The sequence below is a fragment of the Salmo salar genome, chromosome ssa14, assembly GCF_905237065.1.
Source record: "Salmo salar chromosome ssa14, Ssal_v3.1, whole genome shotgun sequence".
In the NCBI taxonomy this organism is placed as follows: Eukaryota; Metazoa; Chordata; class Actinopteri; order Salmoniformes; family Salmonidae; genus Salmo; species Salmo salar.
In genome coordinates this window covers 43,792,823-43,815,586 of record NC_059455.1, presented here as the reverse complement: position 1 = coordinate 43,815,586, position 22,764 = coordinate 43,792,823, and the positions used below count along the sequence as shown (strand labels likewise).

At 42.3% G+C, this 22,764-nt stretch overlaps 2 protein-coding genes across 5 annotated transcripts in view; one reads left to right on the top strand and one right to left on the bottom strand.

Moving 5' to 3' along the window:
- The window catches only part of sppl2 (signal peptide peptidase-like 2), a 30,521-nt gene extending 23,590 nt beyond the window's left edge, over window positions 1-6,931 (bottom strand). The window contains exons 1-5 of one of the 2 annotated variants that reach the window (XR_001320517.2): window positions 6,625-6,931; window positions 5,986-6,102; window positions 5,599-5,781; window positions 4,254-4,343; window positions 1,774-1,913 (exon numbers count right to left, since the gene is read on the bottom strand). Coding sequence is in view for 1 of the 2 variants with exons in the window: in NM_001140333.1 (NP_001133805.1) it covers window positions 1,774-1,913; window positions 4,254-4,343; window positions 5,599-5,781; window positions 5,986-6,102; window positions 6,625-6,672 (578 nt within the window). In the remaining variant the exon portion in view is untranslated. 2 annotated transcript variants of the gene reach the window in all.
- An 811-nt stretch (window positions 6,932-7,742) lies between these two features.
- Window positions 7,743-22,667, top strand: LOC106569602 (U6 snRNA-associated Sm-like protein LSm7). 3 transcript variants are annotated; one of them, XM_045694441.1, is made up of 4 exons: window positions 7,743-7,778; window positions 21,250-21,352; window positions 21,576-21,647; window positions 21,942-22,667. In XM_045694441.1, the coding sequence occupies exons 1-4, from the start codon at window positions 7,758-7,760 to the stop codon at window positions 22,082-22,084; spliced, it is 339 nt and encodes a 112-aa protein (XP_045550397.1). In that variant the 5' UTR covers window positions 7,743-7,757; the 3' UTR covers window positions 22,085-22,667. The 3 variants fall into 3 exon arrangements, with proteins under 3 accessions (XP_045550397.1, XP_013996601.1, XP_045550396.1); XM_014141126.2 differs by lacking the exon at window positions 7,743-7,778 and adding an exon at window positions 18,840-19,139; XM_045694440.1 differs by lacking the exon at window positions 7,743-7,778 and adding an exon at window positions 19,443-19,481.
- The last annotated feature ends 97 nt before the right edge of the window (window positions 22,668-22,764 follow it).

Here is a 22,764-nt window from a genome sequence, read left to right as displayed (position 1 = left end):
CTACTACCACCACCACCACCACTAGTACTACTACTACTACCACCACTACTAGTACTACTACTACTACCACCACCACCACCACCACCACTACCACCACTACTACTACCACCACTACTAGTACTACTACTACTACCGCCCTTGCTGTCTCTGCCTGGCCGGTTTCCCCTCTTTCCACTGGGATTCTCTGCCTCTACCCCTATTACGGGGGCTGAGTCACTGGCTTACTGGTGTTCTTCCATGACGTCCCTGGGAGGGGTGCGTCACTTGAGTGGGTTGAGTCACTGACGTGGTCTTCCTGTCTGGGTTGGCGCCCCCCCTTGGGCTGTGCCGTGGCGGAGATCTTTGTGGGCTATACTCGGCCTTGTCCCGGGATGGTATGTTGGTGGTTGGAGATATCCCTCCAGTGGTGTGGAGGCTGTGCTTTGGCAAAGTGGGTGGGGTTATATCCTACCTGTTTGGCCCTGTCCGGGGGTTTCATCGGATGGGGCCACAGTGTCTCCTGACCCCTCCTGTCTCAGCCTCCAGTATTTATGCTGCAGTAGTTTATGTGTCGGGGGGTTAGGGTCAGTCTGTCACATCTGGAGAATTTCTCTTGTCTTTTCCGGTGTCCTGTGTGAATTTAAATATGCTCTCTCTAATTCTCTCTCTCTTTCTCTTTCTTTCTTTCTCTCTCTCGGAGGACCTGAGCCCTAGGACCATGCCTCAGGACTACCTGGCTTGATGACTCCTTGCTGTCCCCAGTTCACCTGGCCGTGCTGCTGCTCCAGTTCCAACTGTTCTGCCTGCAGCTATGGAACCCTGACCTGTTCACCGGACGTGCTACCTGTCCCAGACCTGTTGTCCCAGACCTGCTGGAACCCTGACCTATTCACCGGACGTGCTACCTGTCCCAGACCTGCTGTTTTCAACTCTCTAGAGACAGCAGGAGCGGTAGAGATACTCTCAAAGATCGGCTATGAAAAAGCCAACTGACACTTACTCTTGTGTTACTGACTTGTTGCACCCTCGACAACTACTATGATTATTATTATTTGACAATGCTGGTCATTTATGAACATTTGAACATCTAGGCCATGTGCTGTTATAATCTCCACCCGGCACAGCCAGAAGAGGACTGGCCACCCCTCATAGCCTGGTTCCTCTCTAGGTTTCTTCCTAGGTTTTGGCCTTTCTAGGGAGTTTTTCCTAGCCACCGTGCTTCTACACCTGCATTGCTTGCTGTTTGGGGTTTTAGGCTGGGTTTCTGTACAGCACTTTGTGATATCAGCTGATGTAAGAAGGGCTATATCAATAAATTTGATTTGATACTACTACTACTACTACCACCACTACTAGTACTACCACTACTACTACCACCACTACTACTAGTACTACTACTACTACTATCACCACCACCACTACTACCACCACTACTAGTACTACTACTACCACCACTACTAGTACAACTACTACCACCACTACTAGTACTACCACCACCACTACTACCACCACCACCACTACTACCACCACCACCATCCCTACTACCACCACCACCACCACCATCCCTACTACCACCACCACTACTACTACCACCACCACTACTACCACCACCACTACTACTACCACCACTAGTACCACCACTACTACTACTACCTCCACCACTACTACTACCACTAGTACTACTACTACCACTAGTACTACTACTACTACTACCCCCACTACTACTACCACCACCAGTACTACTACAACTACTACCACCACCACCACCACTACTACTACCACCACTAGACTTACTTCTTGATGTCCTTGCTGCCGGCCCAGTACCCTCCGATGGCCACCGTCCCGACAGCCATGAGGAAGATGATGACCATGTTGTAGTCCAGGACGGGCTCCTTGGGCGCGTACATGGCCACCTCTCTGCCCTGCCCAAACATCTGCAGGGGGAAGGAAACACAGCATTTTGGTAAATTGACTAATTCATTGATCTTTGTTAGTAATGATACAAACATCAAGTTTGTTTGAACAGGGCCTCGTTTCATGAGGGTGGCAGATATAAATGTCACGAATAGAGATGCTGACATGATTCCTATAGCCTCAATACTTACACTACACATTAGAGAGGCATCTCTGTTCTATATGATATAGTTCTGAATGTTCCACAGCGTATCGCGTGTCCCCCTGAACAGTGTGGTTGTAAGTAGAGGTCGACCGATTAATCGGAATGGCCGATTAATTAGGGCCGATATCACGGTTTCATAACAATCGGTAATCGGTATTTTTGGCCACCGATTTGCCGATTATTTTTTTTATTATTTTTAATTATTTTGTTTTTACACCTTTATTTAACTATGCAAGTCAGATTAAGAACACATTCTTATTTACAATGACGGCCTAGAAACGGGGGTTAACTGCCTTGTTCAGGGGGGATTCGTTTTTGCAACCTTCGGTTACCAGTCCAACGCTCTAACCACCTGCCTTACATTGCACTCCACAAGGATTAACAGGCTGACTACCTGTTACGCGAGGGCAGCAAGAAGCAAAGGTAAGTTGCTAGCTAGCATTAGACTTATAAAAAACTATCAATCTTAACATAATCACTAGTTAACTACACATGGTTGATGATATTACTAGTTTATCTAACGTGTCCTGCGTTGCATATAATCGATGCGGTGCCTGTTAATTGTCATTGAATCACAGCCTACTTCGACAAACGGGTGTTGATTTAACAAGCACATTTGCGAAAAAAGTACTGTTGTTGCACCAATGTACCTAACCATAAACATCAATGCCTAACAGGAATATTTAGACTTAGCCACCCGTTAGATAAAATACGGAACGGTTCCGTATGTCACTGAAAGAAAAAAACTTTTGTTTTCGAGATGATAGTTTCCGGATTCGACCATATTAATGACCTAAGGCTCGTATTTCTGTGTGTTTATAGAGCAGTCTGACTGAGCGGTGGTAGGCAGCAGCAGGCTCGTAAGCATTCATTCAAACAGCCCTTCGCTGTGCTTCAAGCATTGCGCTGTTTATGACTTCAATCTGGGTGGGTATAATTTGTGGAACGTTCCAACAGCAATCTATTCCAAAAACTTTGTAAATAACAAGGTTTCCAAAAAACAACGCATACAAAGTTGTATAGTGGCAGAATAAGATACCGGGTATCATCACGTTTATTCCGAAAAATGTCTGTCCTCACATGTCTGTTTGCCTATGGACAAACATTAAGAATAAGCTACGTGGTGAGTTGATGCCTATTCGGCAGCTAGTTAGCTAGGTTTATATGCATTGCTACTTTGTATTCGTTGTTGGTTGGCAACCTTTTACTTTATGTTTTTTGGAACAGATTCCTGTTGGAACGTTCCACAAATTATACCCACCCCTTCAACTCCCAAGATTAGGCTGGTGTAACCGATGTGAAATGGCTAGCTAGTTAGCCGGGTGCACGCTAATAGCGTTTCAAACGTCACTCGCTCTGAGACTTGGAGTAGTTTTTTCCCTTCCTCTGCATGGGTAACGCTGCTTCGAGGGTGGCTGTTGTCGATGTGTTCCTGGTTTGAGCGAGGAGAGGGACGGAAGCTATACTGTTACACTGGCAATACTAAAATGCCTATAAGAACATCCAATAGTCAGAGGTATATGAAATACAAATGGTATAGAGAGAAATAGTCCTATAATTCCTATAATAATATAATAACTACAACCTAAAACTTCTTACCTGGGAATATTGAAGACTCATGTTAAATGGAACCACCAGCTTTCATATGTTCTCATGTTCTGAGCAAGGCACTTAAACATTAGCTTTCTTACATGGCACATATTGCACTTTTACTTTCTTCTCCAACACTTTGTTTTGCATTATTTAAACCAAATTGAACATGTTTCATTATTTATTTGAGGCTAAATTGATTTTATTGATGTATTATATTAAGTTAAAATAAGTGTTCATTCAGTATTGTTGTAATTGTCATTATTACAAAAAATAAAAAAATAAACCGTCCGATTAATCAGTAGCGGCTTTTTTGGCCCTCCAATAATCGGTATCGGCGTTGAAAAATCATAATCGGTCGACCTCAAGTTGTAAGGGTTGCAAAATTCCAGTAACGTTTCCCAAACTCCCAGGTAGTCCAGAAATTCTCTTGGAAGATTCTGGAATTCCTGCTTATTCATTATTTGTTCCCGATAATCTTCTAACCGGGGATTTCAGGAAAAGCTGGGAATTTGGGGAAAGTTACCGGAATTTTATAAGATGTTGATTTCTCCTCTGCTCTCACCTTCCTAATGTCCAGCATGTCAGTGTAGCTAAGCAGTGCCACAGGGATGTCAATCTCCTCATACTGACTCTTGTTTCCTGCCGGTGGGGTCTGTGATAGGAAAAACAGAAATTAAAATTAGCAAACTCTGACTGTACAGAAAGTATTTAGAAAATCTATATTCAATCTATTATTTATATACTACAGCTGTAGGATCTTAATTTGATCACCCTGTTGCAGGAGAACTTTCCTACAATGCAGGAAATGTAAAACATTTGAGGTTTAAAAACGCTTCTGAAGTTTCAGACTTGATTTTCCTTTATAAAACATTTATTAATCCCTACAAAAATGTCCATAAATTATAATCCACATAATAATTCACATTTCCTGTTGATGCAGGATTATTTTCCTGTTGTAGCAAACTGGCTCAAATTAAGATCCTATACACAATGACCTACACTGTGTATACCAAACATGAGGAACACCTTCCTAATATTGAGTTTGCCCTCAGAACCAGTGGAGGCTGCTGAGGGGAGGACGGCTCATCATAATGGCTGGAATGGAGCAAATGGAATCAAACACATGGAAACCATGTCTTTGATACCATTTCACTTATTCTGCTCCAGCCATTACCACGAGCCCGTCCACCCCAATTAAGGTGCCACCAACCTCCTGTGCCCAGAACAGCCTCAATTCGTTGGGGCATGGACTCTATAAGGTGTCGAAAGCGTTCCACAGGGATGCTGGCCCATGTTGACTCCAATGCTTCCCATTGTTGTCTCAAATTGGCTGGATGTCCTTTGGGTGGTGGACCATTCATGATACACACGGGAAACTGTTGCGCGTTAAAAACCCAGCAGTGTTGCCGTTCTAGACACAAACTGGTGCGCCTGGCAGCTACTACCATAGCACGTTCAAAGACACTGAAATATTTTGTCTTGCCTATTCACCCTCTGAATGGCACACATACACAATCCATGTCTCAATTGTCTCAAGGCTTAAAAATCTATTTTATCCTGTATCCTCCCCTTCATCTACACTGATTGAAGTGGATTTAACAAGTAACATCAATAAGGGATCATAGCTTTCACCTGGATTCACCTGGTCAGTCTATGTCATGGAAAGAGCAGGTGTCCTTAATGTTTTCTACACTCAGTGTATATGATCTGTTTACGACAGGTGTGTTCCAATGCTCTTATTCTCCTTCTTTCCTTCCGAGCCTTTTACAACAGCACTAGTGAAGATAAGAGGGAGCAGGAGAGATGGCTAAAGTACATAGGTCTGGGACCACCAGGCTAATATGATAGGACATAGGCTGGTAAGAGTCAAGTTGTCTTTGATATGAATTATATGGGTTGACTCTTACCAGTCTGTCTTTGCTGACGATGAGCAGGCCTTTAGCTCCATTGAGCTGGGCCAGGCGGACCTTCTCGTAGAAGGTGCAGTTCCCCCGCATCACCATGGGGATACGATTGGGGAAGCCACCTTCGGGGACGTCTGATGGGAAACACAGGACTGACGGTGTCAGGTCATAGATCTCCAGACGAGACTAGTGGAGGCATAAAGGAGGATTGGTTAATAATGGGTCCTCTCTGAACGTTTCATCATGCACACACACCACACATGAGCATTCTGATGAACTTGTCAGGGCAGCCGTATTTCAAGAGTATCGGCCAGAGAGCACACAAACACACAAATACCTTTGTCAGACATCTCTCAAGAAGTGACAATGACAGCCGTTTACTCCACTTACTGCTTTGTTGAGGTCCCGAGGTAGACGAGCCCACTGGGAGTTGAAGAAGATGCAGTAATCCTTTCCTTTGCCCTGGCCTTTGTCACTGAAATGGGCCATCCCATATTCCCCCACAACCTGGCAAGAGAGAATTAACGTGTATAATAGATCAAGCCTAAGTGCCTCGAAGAGGGGTGAGAGCAATAGACAGAGATGTAACAGTGGCCAGAATAACTTGAGATATTTAATAGACTGGCCAACCGACTCTATGAGAGTGTGCAGTACTACATCTATCCACCAGCTAGTCAGCTTTACACTGATGCACAAGCTTTAACTAGACATTTCCAAAACGGACAATACCAGGGAGCACGATATTCATCTTAAACCACATTGACACATCAAAAAGGATCAAAGCCATGTTACAGAAGGATGTACAAAGGATGTTACTTGCAGATGGGCCCTATAGCTACGACTATTCTCAGCGCCCTAATAGGTTGTGTTCTCCGCAAGCTAACAGTCATGTAGCATTCAGGCTAACTGTTAATTATCTCGACAACAAAATACAACAAGTACTGTTAAACGTTGGATCGGACACATGCGACTTGTTTTACAGATGAATGCCACATTATTTTGGGGTGAATAGACATGCGACCATCTCACCTGTTTTAAGAGAAAATATGCCCAAACCAGGTTTAGCGAAGCCTTCATGATGCTTGCTTGTTGTCTTCCCATCAACCGCACTGCTCTGCTCTCCCGTCCGGTCACCAGCTGTTTTCCCAGATCTCGCCCACATTCCACAGTGCATTTGCCATTGGTTAATTTTGAACCAGCACTGAAGTACACGCATTATGATTGGTTTACATGATGTCAATCAAACATATCAATACATTCCAGAGGTTTTCTGTCAGCTTCTATAATTTAGTGGTCAGCATACTAGATAACATAATTACATTTGTCCTATTTCACTCGTGTACATGTGTGAATTTGAAATCTTTTTTTGTATATCCCAGTCCCCCTGAGACACACTTGGAGAGTGGGGTCAGAGCCAGGGATTAGCCATTATTGACAACGACCATGAAGCAATTAGAGTTAAGTGCCTTGCTTATGGACACATCAGACTAGATGAAAAAAGCCGCTTGGTGATTTGAACCAGCGACTTTTCGGTTACTGGACCAACGCTTAGGGTTGCCAACTGTCCCGTATTAGCCGGGATGTCCCTTATATTGAGCTAAATTGGTTTGTCCCGTATATTCATCCAATCACAGTATAGCGGTAACGCGCCAATTCCTGCAAAGTAATTTCTGTTGTTGTTCGGTCGGTTTGGCATATCAAGGAAATATGGATAAACCTGCAAAAAAGAAAACACTGTGCAGCTACAACAAACAATGGGAAGCAAAAAAAAGACGTGGGTTATTTAAGGCTATCAGTGGTGACTCGACGAAAGCTTTCTGTACTTTATGCCGTCGGGAATTCTCAATAGGCCATGGAGTGGACTCAGCATGCAACCACAGAAATGCACAAGAAGGCTACACTGGCTAAAGGTGCCTGCAATATCGCTGCATTCTTCATGACGTCTACAGCGGAAAATAACAACATCGCGGAAAGTGAAGCCTCGTATGTGTACCATACGGTTAAACACGGACTCAGCTATAACAGCACCGACTGTCTTGTTAAGCTCAAAGGTGCTTTGTTTCATGACTCAAATGTTGTGAAGAAGATGCACTTTGGAAGAACGAAAGCGGAGATGATTACAATGAATGTTTTAGGACCAAATACTGTGCGGGATATTTTGGATGATCTGTCCCCGACCGAAGGTGAGCCCGTGTATTTCTCAGTTGCCAGTGATGCCTCAAACAAGGGAAATAGATACATTTTTCCAGTGTGCGTGAGATATTTCTCTGTGTCTGATGGAGTGCAGTGCAATGGCAAATGCACTGTGGAATTTTTTTAATTTGTATTATTATTATGAACACAACAAATATACAGACAAGAGTACATAAACCTAACAGACAGGGGTATTACATATCAAGATTCATTTTCAATTTGTTAAGTACTTTTATGGTGCGTATTGCTTTTACATTTACTGATCATTTCAAAATAATATTTCAAATCTATCTTAAATAATGTGAAGATGGGTTTGTTCTCTGCACACATTTTATGGACAAAGAATCTTCCATGAAAGAAACAAATTAACAATGAAAGTTAAATCAGGGTCCATATCATTTGGATCAAAATAAAACATAATATCAGAGTCTTACAAATTAACATCAAATAGTCGTTTCTTTTCAAATAAAATCTTCTAACTCACTCCAAAATCTTCTGACATAAGAACAGTCCCAAAATAAATGGTCAAGAGTCTCTGGGTCACATCCACAAAATACACATTTGTTATCAATAGCTATTTTAAATCTGTGTATAATAAAGGTCTTTACAGGGTAGATTCTATGAATGAGTTGGTATGATACTTCTTTCACCTTATTAGATATACAATATTTACCAGATAACAACTTAACTTTGTTCCAGTTCATTTGTCCTAGGGCTGCATTCCAGTACATTTTAGCAGAGGGAATAGTAACATATTGACATAGTTTCCTTATATACATGTTATTACATGTATAGTTTAAAATGTCAATTCCTTCTAATTGTATTGAGGCTACAAAATCCTCAACAGTTGCACTTGGAGTATTGTTATATTCTCCTAAAAGAAGAATAGCACCTTTTAGGGACAGCTCTAACAACAATTTGAGACTCTTCAGGAGTGAATGTAACATTGTGTGTTCTAATAGATTCTGGATAATCATATAATTGTCCATCATTATTCAATAATTGTTTAACCCAAATAATGTTGTTGTCAAACCAGTTCTGGAAAAATAAAGACTTGTTTTTGTATTTTATGTCTTTATTATTCCAAGATTGTATACCTATGAGGGGAAAAATTGTGTTTGTACATGAGGTTCCAAGTTAGAAGTAAGCTTAATAGGGATTTTACCCATATCAAAGTTGCATTTGAGTAAGAATTCTAGACCACCAATCTGTTGGAATATTAATTTAGGGATGAAAATCCAATCCTTATTTCTTAAATAGTTTTATATTCATTTAATCTTAAATATTATATTAGAGGTTTTAAAATCCAGAGCATTCAACCCTCCCTCACTTTGGTTGCTACATATTACCGCTTTTCTTAAATAATGAGGTTTATTCCTCCATATGAAGTTAAATAATTTAGTATCAACCATTTTAGTTACTGACAAAGGAGCAACCAAGGCAAGGGAGGTATAAACTAGTCTGGACAGACTTTCAGATTTTGAGAAAAGTACACGTCCAGATTAAGAAAGATCTCTTAATAACCAGGAGTTAAATCTCTTTCCAATGTTCTCTACAATAGGAGAGAGATTTAAGTTGGCCCTTTCTTTTTGATCTTTGCTAACTTTAATACCAAGATATGTGATCACATCTTTTACAGGGATATTACATACTAAGTTTAAGTCACATCTTTTCAACACAAATAATTCACACTTCCTAATATTCAGAGATAAACCAGATACATGTGAGAAGGCATTAATACACTCAATAGCCTTCCTGTCTTGTATCTGAATACCCCTAAAACTATCCTTATTTATATGAAGTGCCATAACTTGTGTGACCAATAAAAATAATAAAGGAGAAATTGGGCATCCTTGTTTAATTCCACGTCTAATGTCGAATTTTTGTGAAGTTCCATGGGTTTGGAGCGAGTAGTTGCACTTCGCTCCACAGGTAATATTACATTTCATTACAACGGTTTGATTTGTTAGATCCGAGTAATTTTTATTTAGCTAGCTACATAGCCGTCTTTGTATCAAAGATAATTGTGTAGTTTAGAGTAATTAGAGTAATTATCGTGGTTAGCTAGCCAGCTATTTTCGTCCTCCTAACTTAGTCAACACTGCTAGCTAGCCAACTAGCCAACTTCTACCGACTAGCAGCACTGCAGAAACTATTACATTACAACGGAACGACTTGATTAGTGTAGTGTTAGCTAGCTACATAGTTGTCTTTGCTGTCTTTGTATCTAAGATAATTGTGTAGTTTAGAGTAATTATCGAGGTTAGCTAGCCAGCCGCGCCGCGACGCCGTTGTCCAGACTCCAGACTTAGTCAACACACCTAGTCATCATCAAACCCACTGCTAGCTAGCCAACCTTTACCGACTAGCAGCACTGTAGAAACTAATACATTACAACGGAACGATTTGACTAGTGCAGTGTTAGCTAGCTACATAGTTGTCTTTGTCATAGTTTGATAATTGTTTTTTTTTTTTGTGTGTAGTTTAGAGTAATTATTGAGGTTAGCTAGCCAGCTATTTTCGTCCCCCGCGACACCATTTTTCCAAACCTAGCCAACTATTACCGACGAGCAGCATTGTAGAAACTAAATACATTACAAAGGAACGTCTTGATTAGTGCTATGTTAGCTAGCTACATAGTTGCTTCTGTATCATGATAAGGTGTAGTACTGAAACTATCGAGGTTACCTAGCCAGCTACACGTTCAAACAATGTCAACAACGCAGCCACTGCTAGCTAGCCTAATTCACCAGCCAGCAGTACTGTATCATTTTCGTCATTTTAGTCAATAAGATTTTTGCAACGTAAGCTTAACTTTCTGAACATTCGAGACGTGTAGTCCACTTGTCATTCCAATCTCCTTTGCATTAGCGTAGCCTCTTCTGTAGCCTGTCAACTATGTGTCTGTCTATCCCTGTTCTCTCCCCTCTGCACAGGCCATACAAACGCTTCACACCGCGTGGCCACTGCCACTCTAACCTGGTGGTCCCAGCGCGCACGACCCACGTGGAGTTCCAGGTCTCCGGCAGCCTCTGGAACTGCCGGTCTGCGGCCAACAAGGCAGAGTTCATCTCAGCCTATGCTAACCTCCAGTCCCTCGACTTCTTGGCGCTGACGGAAACATGGATTACCACAGATAACACTGCTACTCCTACTGCTCTCTCCTCGTCTGCCCACGTGTTCTCGCATACCCCGAGAGCATCTGGCCAGTGGGGTGGTGGCACTGGAATCCTCATCTCTCCCAAGTGGACATTCTCTCTTTCTCCCCTGACCCATCTGTCTGTCTCCTCATTTGAATTCCATGCTGTCACAGTTACCAGCCCTTTCAAGCTTAACATCCTTATCATTTATCGCCCTCCAGGTTCCCTTGGAGAGTTCATCAATGAGCTTGAAGCCTTGATAAGTTCCTTTCCTGAGGATGGCTCACCTCTCACAGTTCTGGGTGACTTTAACCTCCCCACGTCTACCTTTGACTCATTCCTCTCTGCCTCCTTCTTTCCACTCCTCTCCTCTCTTGACCTCACCCTCTCACCTTCCCCCCCTACTCACAAGGCAGGCAATACGCTTGACCTCATCTTTACTAGATGCTGTTCTTCCACTAATCTCATTGCAACTCCCCTCCAAGTCTCCGACCACCACCTTGTATCCTTTTCCCTCTCGCTCTCATCCAACACTTCTCACTCTGCCCCTACTCGGATGGTATTGCGCCGTCCCAACCTTCGCTCTCTCTCTCTCCCGCTACTCTCTCCTCTTCCATCCTATCATCTCTTCCCTCTGCTCAAACCTTCTCCAACCTATCTCCTGATTCTGCCTCCTCAACCCTCCTCTCCTCCCTTTCTGCATCCTTTGATTCTCTATGTCCCCTATCCTCCAGGCCGGCTCGGTCCTCCCCTCCTGCTCCGTGGCTCGACGACTCATTGCGAGCTCACAGAACAGGGCTCCGGGCAGCCGAGCGGAAATGGAGGAAAACTCGCCTCCCTGCGGACCTGGCATCCTTTCACTCCCTCCTCTCTACATTTTCCTCTTCTGTCTCTGCTGCTAAAGCCACTTTCTACCACTCTAAATTCCAAGCATCTGCCTCTAACCCTAGGAAGCTCTTTGTCACCTTCTCCTCCCTCCTGAATCCCCCCCCCCCTCTGCGGATGACTTCGTCAACCATTTTGAAAAGAAGGTCGACGACATCCGATCCTCGTTTGCTAAGTCAAACGACACCGCTGGTCCTGCTCACACTGCCCTACCCTGTGCTTTGACCTCTTTCTCCCCTCTCTCTCCAGATGAAATCTCGCGTCTTGTGACGGCCGGCCGCCCAACAACCTGCCCGCTTGACCCTATCCCCTCCTCTCTTCTCCAGACCATTTCCGGAGACCTTCTCCCTTACCTCACCTCGCTCATCAACTCATCCTTGACCGCTGGCTACGTCCCTTCCGTCTTCGAGAGCGAGAGTTGCACCCCTTCTGAAAAAACCTACACTCGATCCCTCCGATGTCAACAACTACAGACCAGTATCCCTTCTTTCTTATCTCTCCAAAACTCTTGAACGTGCCGTCCTTGGCCAGCTCTCCTGCTATCTCTCTCAGAAGGACCTTCTTGATCCAAATCAGTCAGGTTTCAAGACTGGTCATTCAACTGAGACTGCTCTTCTCTGTGTCACGGAGGCTCTCCGCACTGCTAAAGCTAACTCTCTCTCCTCTGCTCTTATCCTTCTAGACCTATCTGCTGCCTTTGATACTGTGAACCATCAGATCCTCCTCTCCGAGTTGGGCATCTCCGGCGCGGCCCACGCTTGGATTGCGTCCTACCTGACAGGTCGCTCCTACCAGGTGGCGTGGCGAGAATCTGTCTCCGCACCACGTGCTCTCACCACTGGTGTCCCCCAGGGCTCTGTTCTAGGCCCTCTCCTATTCTCGCTATACACCAAGTCACTTGGCTCTGTCATATCCTCACATGGTCTCTCCTATCATTGCTATGCAGACGACACACAATTAATCTTCTCCTTTCCCCCTTCTGATAACCAGGTGGCGAATCGCATCTCTGCATGTCTGGCAGACATATCAGTGTGGATGACGGATCACCACCTCAAGCTGAACCTTGGCAAGACGGAGCTGCTCTTCCTCCCGGGGAAGGACTGCCCGTTCCATGATCTCGCCATCACGGTTGACAACTCCCTTGTGTCCTCCTCCCAGAGTGCTAAGAACCTTGGCGTGACCCTGGACAACACCCTGTCGTCCTCCACTAACATCAAGGCGGTGACCCGATCCTGTAGGTTCATGCTCTACAACATTCGCAGAGTACGACCCTGCCTCACACAGGAAGCGGCGCAGGTCCTAATCCAGGCACTTGTCATCTCCCGTCTGGATTACTGCAACTCGCTGTTGGCTGGGCTCCCTGCCTGTGCCATTAAACCCCTACAACTCATCCAGAACGCCGCAGCCCGTACCTTCAGGCACTGATCAGGCCCTACACCCAAACAAGGGCACTGCGTTCATCCACCTCTGGCCTGCTCGTCTCCCTACCTCTGAGGAAGCACAGTTCCCGCTCAGCCCAGTCAAAACTGTTCGCTGCTCTGGCACCCCAATGGTGGAACAAGCTCCCTCACGACGCCAGGACAGCGGAGTCAATCACCACCTTCCAGAGACACCTGAAACCCCACCTCTTTAAGGAATACCTAGGATATGATAAAGTAATCCTTCTAACCCCCCCCCTTAAAAGATTTAGATGCACTATTGTAAAGTGGTTGTTCCACTGGATATCATAAGGTGAATGCACCAATTTGTAAGTCGCTCTGGATAAGAGCGTCTGCTAAATGACTTAAATGTAAATAATTTAACAGAGCTGTTACTATTATTGTAAAGAGTCTTAATAACACTTTGAAAATATTGACCAAAACCAACAAAAAACGAAGTCTCAAAAAGAAAATAATGTTCAACTGTATCAAATGCCTTGTAAAAGTCTACAAATAAAATAAAGCTATCTTCCATAATGTGCTCATTGTAGTCTATCAAGTCCAATACTAGTGGAATATTATTACATATATGTCTGCCCTTCATGAAACCAGACTGGGTATCGTCAATGATTTGGTAAAGACCTTTAAGTCTTTCTGCAAAGATGGATGCAAGTAGCTTTCCATCATTGTTCATTAATCTGATTGGTCTCCAATTTTCTAACATCATAGATTTTTGTTTGGTTTGGGTATTACAGAAATTAGGCCCCGGTCATAGAAACAGGCAGGACCCCTTAGTCAATTGCCTCCTTAAAAACATTAAATATAAATTCAATAATATCCTCCTGAAAATATTTATAGAATTCACTGATAATTCCATCATTCCCTGGAGATTTGTTCTCTTAACTTGCTGATACAGTTTTTTATTTCATTGATAGAAATAATTTCATCACAAGAAAGTCATCACAAGGAAGTCTTCGTCTATGAATTTTGCATAGTCTTTGACAGTCTAGAAAGGCAGATATGTCACTAGTAGGACAGGCATAACTGGTATAAAGGTTACCATAGAATTCTGAAACATATTTTGAAATATCTTTGGGTTTTTTATTTTCTTTGCCATCTATATTATATTAAGCTTATGAATAGATGTAAATTCAGATTTTTTTTCTTTCTAAATTGTAAAAGTATTTGTAGTTTTTTTCACCTTCCTCCAACCTTCTTGATCTTACAAATGCCCCTTTTGCTCTCTTCATACATTGTCCATTTCTAGTTGTAAAGAGAATAACTGACCCTTTCCTTCTTCATCAAGGTCCTCCATAGAGATTAGAGAAAGTATTTCTTTAACAAGTTTATCTTCCCGCAATCTTTTAAGTTCAGAAATTTCTTTACATCTCTTCATGGCTGTTTGTCTTATTTCATACTACATTAATTCCCAATATTTCCCATAAGACTTAAATAGTTGGGCTTTTCTCCAATTGTCTTGTATAATATCTTTGGCATCCATCTTGAATTCATAATCTTCTAACAGTCTACTATTGAGTTTACTATGACTCTGATTCGGTTTAACTTCAGATCCATTAATATTTAAAGATAAGAATATAACTTTATGACCAGTAAGAATTGATGGTTCAATTGATACCTTGACTACAGAATTATCTAATGAATTAGAAATCAACCAGAAGTCCATTCTTGACTGTCTGGACATGTCCTTGTTACTCCAAGTGAAGTCCTTTTTATCAGGATATTTAGATCTCCCAATATCGACTAATCCAAGACCAAGACGTAGGTTATTAAACTCAGGATTAACTATGCTGGATCTGTTAGGATCTGTCAATCATCACATTAGATACATAATTAAAATCTCCACCTAAGATAATTTTGATATCCTGAAATACACCTATAACTATTAATTGAAATAATATCCTGTTTTTGTTTGTTGTTGGATGCATAAATATTCCCTAATAAAAATATTTCACTGTTGATATTCACTGTTAAAATTAACCAACGTCCAGAGTGGTGAGTCTTACGACTGATGACCTTCCCTTTAAACGCACCTCTTAAAACTGCTACACCTGCAGAGTGGTGAGTCTTACTACTGATGACCTTCCCTTTAAATGGACCTCTTAAAACTGCTACACCTGCAGAGTGGTTGTTGCCATATGATAACCAGATATCGTTAACCCATTGATTTTTCCCAAAAGATAGATGGGAAGAACAAGCATGAGTCTCTTGTAAAAAGTAAAAGTCTGCATTAAACCGTTTGCAATACAGGAAAATAGCCTTACGCTTGAGTAAATTACGAATACCCCTGACATTAATTGAACAAAGAGATAAAGACAAACTTCAACCAACAACCTTGTTATGCTAATATAAGCTTTTCCTAAGGATATGTAACTCAAAAGGATTTCCATCCCATTATTAACCTCTCCAACAAAAAACAAACAAATACTGGTCATAAAGTTACCAAAGCATTCTTACTCCCACAAGGGGGAGACATTGTGTAGACTTTACAATAAGCAGTTATTCACCTGTAGTTAGTGTTTAGTTTACCAGTTCTCAGGTCAGCCTTTTCTCATTCAAGTGTTTGTGTAAATATTTTATAATAAAAGGCTGCTTTTCACCTGGTAATCAGTTTTTTGGCCTGACAGTTCTGTCCGAGTTAGACTCTGGCTCTCTCTCAAATGTTCTGATGTGGCCGCATTTCTTTCCCATCAATGATCACTCTTGCACCGATAAAAAATGCAGTTTTCCCAGCCTTTCGAGCTGCAGCCACCATCATCCACAGTTTCTCTCTTGTCACTTTGTCTGCTGAGGTCAGATCCTCCGTGAACCTCAATTTTTGCATGATGAGGAATTCACAATTCTTCGCTCGCCTCCAGAGAAGATCCCGTGTAGATCTGTTGGTGAACCGGATGATGGTTGTCCTCGGTCTCTTGTCTTGATCCTTGAGTCTTCCCAAACGATGGACGATGTCTGCATTTGATGTCCTCACTCGCCTGTTCTGGAATTCCATGAAGCCTTAGGTTCCACCTGCGCTGGCATCTCTCCAACTCATTCACCTTTTGCTCGAGTTCAGCCACCTTCTTTTAATTTTCATGGCAGATAACTTCCACTTTCTTCATGTCACTTTTGAGGGTTTTCACTTCTCCAAAGACAGTCAGATTTTTTTTAATGGCCTCAATTTTCATCGTATTTTCCCTAACCGTGACCTCCAAGCCATTTGCCCTTTCATCTATCTTTGCTGTCAAAAGCATTACAATATTGTTTTGCATCTCAAGAAGTGACATACCCTCTTGGTCTCTCATCTTTTCCCCCTGGGGCTTGACTGGAGTGCCGGGGTCGGAAGGTAACGGCCTGAGCTGGGGACTGGAGGGGCGCAAGTTGTGAGCATTGTTGTCCGTGCTCACCACATTTTCATCACCCATTGCAGTATTTCCCCCCACAGTTACCTTCTGAAGAGGAGTACCCAAAATCATACCATCTTTTGTGGTTAATTGTCCATCTGACGATCTCTCCATTTCTTTCCTTTTGGTTTTGGTCGTGGAAGTTTCCCTATACGTTCGACAAGCTAGTTTTTGAGCTAGCTAGCTTATCTGGCTATCTAGTGTTGTCGCAAACTTAGTTTTAGAGGTGAATAACTTGCAGAAAGTAATCAATTACTTTGGTAAATAAACTAAACCATATTCATACAGGGTTTTATGACTGTAGAAATGATTCAATGGTCATAATTGGGTAAGGAAATCCTATAATTCCTTCAGCTACCAAAACAAATTATCTGCACTATCCGCCCTCGATTTACAATATATGTAACTGCTAAAAAGAGGATATATTGTGAGCTAAATTTGATTTAATGTATATTATGCTAGCCTGAAACAGTTTAAAATAAATTATTTATTTTGGTCTTTTCAGCAGTCAAAGGTTGTAGTTGAGCAGAAAATGGCAAGTACCTCTGGAAAAGGTTCTATCAAGGGCATAAACTACAAGCGTGTGAAATAATAGCACTGGTGTGGCCAGGAGGTGAGGGTAAGATGGTGGACAGGAAAACAAGGAGAAAAGTGTTATACAGTTGAGACCCACCATTTTGAGCCCCACATTTTTAGCAAAAAATTAAAATAGATGTATTTTTTGGTGCTTGCCTGTTTTGTATGTTATTTTGGCATTAATACGTGTCACATATCAGTTTGCAAACAATGTAAAAATAATATATGTCATTGAGTTAATAAAGCCGCATACAAACATGGTCTCTTTTTTTGTTTTCTTGAGTAAGGCAGCTCCAAAATGCAGGTGTTTCAGCCTAGCTCAGTGCTTTCTGTGGTGTTGGGGCAAGCCAGCAGAAAATACAGAGCGTTGTGCCGTGATTGGCTCAGTGTTCTGTCACTCATGGAGACACTACTTCACCACAAAGTCTAAAAGGAGACCTCGAAAATTCGAGCCTTTTGGGTGCTGCCATAGAGTTACATTAGAAGTGCTCATCCAATAAGGCTCAAGGTCATTGGCCACAGATAAAATGTACTGTAGCTTTGATTGGACTGATCATGTCAAAATCTTAGCTAGAAGTCATCGTCATGAATCAAGTCGCCAATTTACTGGCAAATCCTTTGTAATCCTTGTCATATGAAGATAAATAATGAAGAGAAATTATGGCTGTGTGGTCCCAAATCTGGGATTAAGGGGATTAACTTTTCCAAGTTTAAAATGATAAACATTCAACATTGGCCATGCTGTCAATGAAGCATGATTTGTGCAGAACTGCAAAAACTTGACATCAGTGGGTCGGGTCCAGTGGGAGTGAGATGGCAGATCCATATGTGGTGTCAGGTTGGGGAATGTGGAATCGTGTTGATTTTTTTTGTGTTTCTGCTGTCCAGAGGGAGCGTGAGCCCCACACCACGCGACTGGGGACAAGAACTGTGACTTGCTTTCCTCTCCAGAGCACGGTGTGATAACTGGAGTGGCATTAAGTGTTGAGGAGGATCAACTGAAGTTGAAGAATCCCGGTGTCTGTGACGCACGCCATTTGGTGCGACACACTCGGTGGAGAGTGTGATGAAACAGAGAAGACACCGTCTGTACTAGTTTTTTGTTGTTGTTGTTGTTAATGCAGAGTAAGATAAAGTCAAGTCAGGATGTGTTAGTTATCCTGTGAGAACTTTTGTCCTGAGTCCATTACAGTGTTTTAGGTGCCAAGCTTATGGCCATGTGGCAGCAGTGTGTAGGAGGGAGATTCCTAGATGTGAGAAGTGTGGAGGAGGACATGAGACAAAGGAATGTGTAGTGTCTGTGGGAAGAGTTGTGTGTAAACTGTAAGGGTACCCATGATGCTGGAGATCAGAGGTGTACGGTGAGAGAAAGGCAGGTTGACAGGATCAGTTAATAGTGCAGAAAGTGACGTATGCGGAGGCAGTGAAGAGAGTAGTAGAAGAACATGGGTCCCTGTGAGTAGGCCGAGGCCAATAAAGAGTGATAGATGTGCGGTTGGTAAGGTTGGTTTTCTGCCGTACATGGCCACGGTTGACAATTGTACTGCAGGAATGGAATTTAAATCACAGAGGACAGATGTGGTGGCAACTGCAGAGAAGTACTTGGGTGTACAAGATTTTACAGCAGATGAATTACAAGATGTTTTTAAAGATAGTGTCCCGACCTCCCAGGCTGCTGGCCTGGAGTAGGTTCAGATGGGGCCAAAGTAGTGGAATAGTGGTGAGGTTTTAATGAGTGCAGGGTTAGATGGTAGGGCAAATTTTTCAAAGTGTAATGAATTCATACTACATAATAGTAGGTTGATACACAGCCAATACAATAGGTGGCGGCATGCACGTATAAATGTGTTTGCGGACCGCCATAATACCAACAAAGTAGAAGAAAAAGGTTGGAGTTCGAGAGGCGTGGCTGGAACAGTTTCAAAATGGCGGTGAGTCGATCATATCTTCCATGAACGTATCTAAAACGTCGTTGTTTACTGTATTTTCTATTAGCAATTGCGTGCCTCTCAATCTAGCTACAGTATTGTTATCTAGCAAATGCAAGATAGCAGAGTAGGGATATTTGCTAGCGTGCTTTTCAGACAGCATCGTGTTAATGAAATCGACAAAGAAAAGGAATGTCAAACAAAGATAGAAAAGTGACAAAGAATATCACTTGAGAAAAAAAATTGGGAGCCAGACAGTCGTTGCGGATGACAACAATATATTCTGCAGATCCTGCAACATTACGTTAGACTACATAGTGCATGGGCGCTAGATCAGCATTCCCGGTAATAAACTCGTGTCCGCCGTGGACCTGCTCTACATAAAGCATCATCCATTCAGGCCGCAAAGGCATTTACCTCCTTTTTAATGGCGAGAAGAATGCGTACTTTTTTTAAAAGACCATTTTCAGCCAATTTAGGATGTTGCATACCGCGTTCATCCAAGGGTGTGCAACGTTCCTAATCTAAATAGTCGTAAAATGGTGGTAGATTAACACGCAGTTCATACTAGTGGCCAACTCGGGAGACTAACGGGTAGCCGCAAAAAATGGCGCTGTGTCGATTTCTTAAATAACTTAATCTAAAACCTAATTTACTCCCCAGTTGTTTTCTAGTTCTTCCCGTTTGAAAAAAGGGTATTTCAATTTAACTACAGTATTCTGATCACTGCTAGCGAGATGGAGTGGGTTGAGATATTTGCTAGCGTTAAGTGCAGACTCGACTGTATAATGTTGTCAACATCAGCGTGCTAAATATCATGCCATGTTCGTACCCCAGTTTCTCTCCACATAATCTTTAGACTACATTTTAGAAACTGGGTTCTGTTAAATCACTTCAATCCTCGTCTTCCCTTAATCTGCTTCTTCTATTGGGTTTAACGGCGGTTGGCATCCAATGTTAATGGTGCATTACCGCCACCAGCAGGACGAGGTATTTTAACGAGAAAATAAGAATCAATACAGGAAAGGGGGAAAACGACAAGACCTCAAACAAAAACCCATCCCACTTCAATCAGTCCATTCCAAAGTACATCCCTACACAGGCTTAGGGGCCTCAGAGGGTGGAACATTCAGCGACAGGATTTCTTGCAAGGCATCGGCTGTGACATTAAGAAAACCCAAGAAACATTTAGCTGCATTCACAATGATTACAATTTTCTCCACTTGTGCTATACAGTTTATGACCATTGCAATGAATTATACAAAGTCCACCTTTAACATGTAACATTTGACTATTCCTCTGTTGATGTGAAACAGTCACTGGGTCGTGGGGGCTCTACTACCCTTGTTTCTTCCCTGCCACTCAGTCGACGTGCATCAACCACTCCATCTGTCTTAAGTTATCATACTTCGTGCCACTTTTGCCACCCTAGAAATAACCCTGTTGATAGGTTTCCTGGTTCAGGAATCATTCCACGCCAATATCTTGAGTCTTAAAACACACAAAACAAATCTAAATACAACTGCTTCTTGTGATGCTCAGACTCCACACGTTCCAACACATTCCAGATTTTCAACAGTTTTGCAACAGAATTGGCTTAATAATACACTCAAGGTTTTATTTTCTACCTGATAATTGCACCCACCTCGTGTCCCAGGTCTAAATCAGGCCTTGATTAGAGAGGAACAATGACAATCACCAGTGGAACTGGCTGAAAGGATCAGATTTCAATTTGCCTGGCCTATACTGTCGATTCAAAGTTGAACATGACTGATTTGGGCACTTACAAGCCCATAAATTGGAACACGGGTGTCAAACTCATTCCATGGAGGGCCCAGTGTCTGCAGGTTTTGGGTTTTTCCTTTCAATTAAGCCCTAGACAACCAGATGTGATGAGTTCCTTACTAATTAGTGACCTTAATTCATCAATCACGTAAAAGGGAGGAGTGAAAACCGTCAAGTACTCCTATTGAAATAATAATAATTTGTGTCAAATAAACACTTCTACATTTTCAGTACACAAATTGGATAAAACTGAAAAGGCTGTGGCCCTTGATGGTATGAATTGACTATAGGGTTCAATCCTAAATTCTACTGAATATTTTCCTTTCAGGACAGAAACAAGGAAGGAGAGAAGAAAAAGAAGGAGAGCATCTTTGACCTGTCCAAGTACATCGATAAACAAATCCGTGTCAAGTTCCAGGGAGGACGAGAGGGTAAATCAGTTAAGATAATACTTCGTAATGAAATGGACTATGTTAAAACCTGAAGAACGAAAGAAAGAAAAAAACTGTGGGACTTGCGGCTTCCAAAAGAGAATACTGGCAACCTTTTGCCTGTCTGGAAATGCTGTTCCATGACAGGCCACAGTACCTATCTTCTTTACTGTTTTTCTCCTTGTTTCCATTCAAGATAATAATCCTTATTTATTTGTGTCAGCCAGTGGAGTCCTAAAGGGGTTTGACCCCCTGTTGAACCTGGTATTGGACAGCACCATCGAGTACTTGCGAGGTATGTAGCAGAAACTAACACTTGCTTGTATGAGCTCATATCACTTCTACAAAGTGAAAATGCACTCCTGGTCGCTGAGGAGACTGTTACTCACACAATTCAATGGAAAACATGTGTGATGTTGCCCTTCAATTAAAAAAATTGACGATGAAACCAAGGTCGTATCATTTGCCATTTTTATAAAAAAGGTTGTGCTGGATCATTCATGGTGGAGTTTCACATACTATCAATTACCTCTGACCTGTATTGCCACTTCTTCCTCCAATACAATTTGGTTTGATTTGTTATTTCCAGACCCTGACGACCAGTTCAAGCTGACCGAGGACACGCGACAGCTGGGTCTGGTGGTGTGTCGAGGGACCTCAGTGGTGCTCATCTGTCCTCAGGACGGCATGGAGGCCATCCCCAACCCCTTCATACAACAGCAGGACGGATAGTCTGCCAGCCTTATTCCTCTTGATTACCTCACAGTAGCCCAGTTCCTTGGGTGAATCTTAATTGTATTTCCTTGATTCCTCAAATCTTCTCCTTGCTTCATTCTTTGGACAAGAACATCCGAGGGGAGGAACCTCAGATCGTTTGCTCCAATATGCTTTGAAAAGGTGTTAAGGTAGGAGGACGTGAGGAATCAAGGAAATATTATTTAGATTCACTACTATTCTCCCCTGCCCCTTCCACACGAGGTGCACTTCACGTTCACTCCCATCTGCCCCACACACAGTCCCTATAATCAGGAAAATGATTTTGTTGTAGTTTGGTGTCACCAGCCTGAATGTTGATGTAGTAGGCAGTATGAAATGGTGTGATAAGCATATGTTCTGTTTAGAAATGAAGAATAGTGGTTTAAATGTTAATTTCTTGGGGGGGGGTGTTCTCTGACTAGATAAGTGAAAACATATTTTTGCTGTGATGGTAAACATAAAAAAAAAAACTTTTTACTATGGTTTTCCCTAAGTCAGGCCAGGTTTGAACGATATGGCATGTTTTTTTGTTTTGTAATAAATGTACTATTTTCTTTAATGATGTGTGTCTTCAGTGTTTTGTATCGTCTTTGAACGTCTAGAATACGGCCCAATTGGAGTAAATCATTGGGATTCATTGAAGCTATTTGACAGAT

What these genes read in the sequence shown, in the direction of transcription:
- LOC106569602 (XM_045694440.1), top strand. Translation starts at nt 19,458, where the DNA reads ATGGGCGCTAGATCAGCATTCCCG. An exon ending in GCGCTAGATCAGCATTCCCG is followed by an intron (nt 19,482 to 21,249) that starts GTAATAAACTCG and finishes TTTTCCTTTCAG; the next exon opens with GACAGAAACAAGGAAGGAGA. An exon ending in GTTCCAGGGAGGACGAGAGG is followed by an intron (nt 21,353 to 21,575) that starts GTAAATCAGTTA and finishes TATTTGTGTCAG; the next exon opens with CCAGTGGAGTCCTAAAGGGG.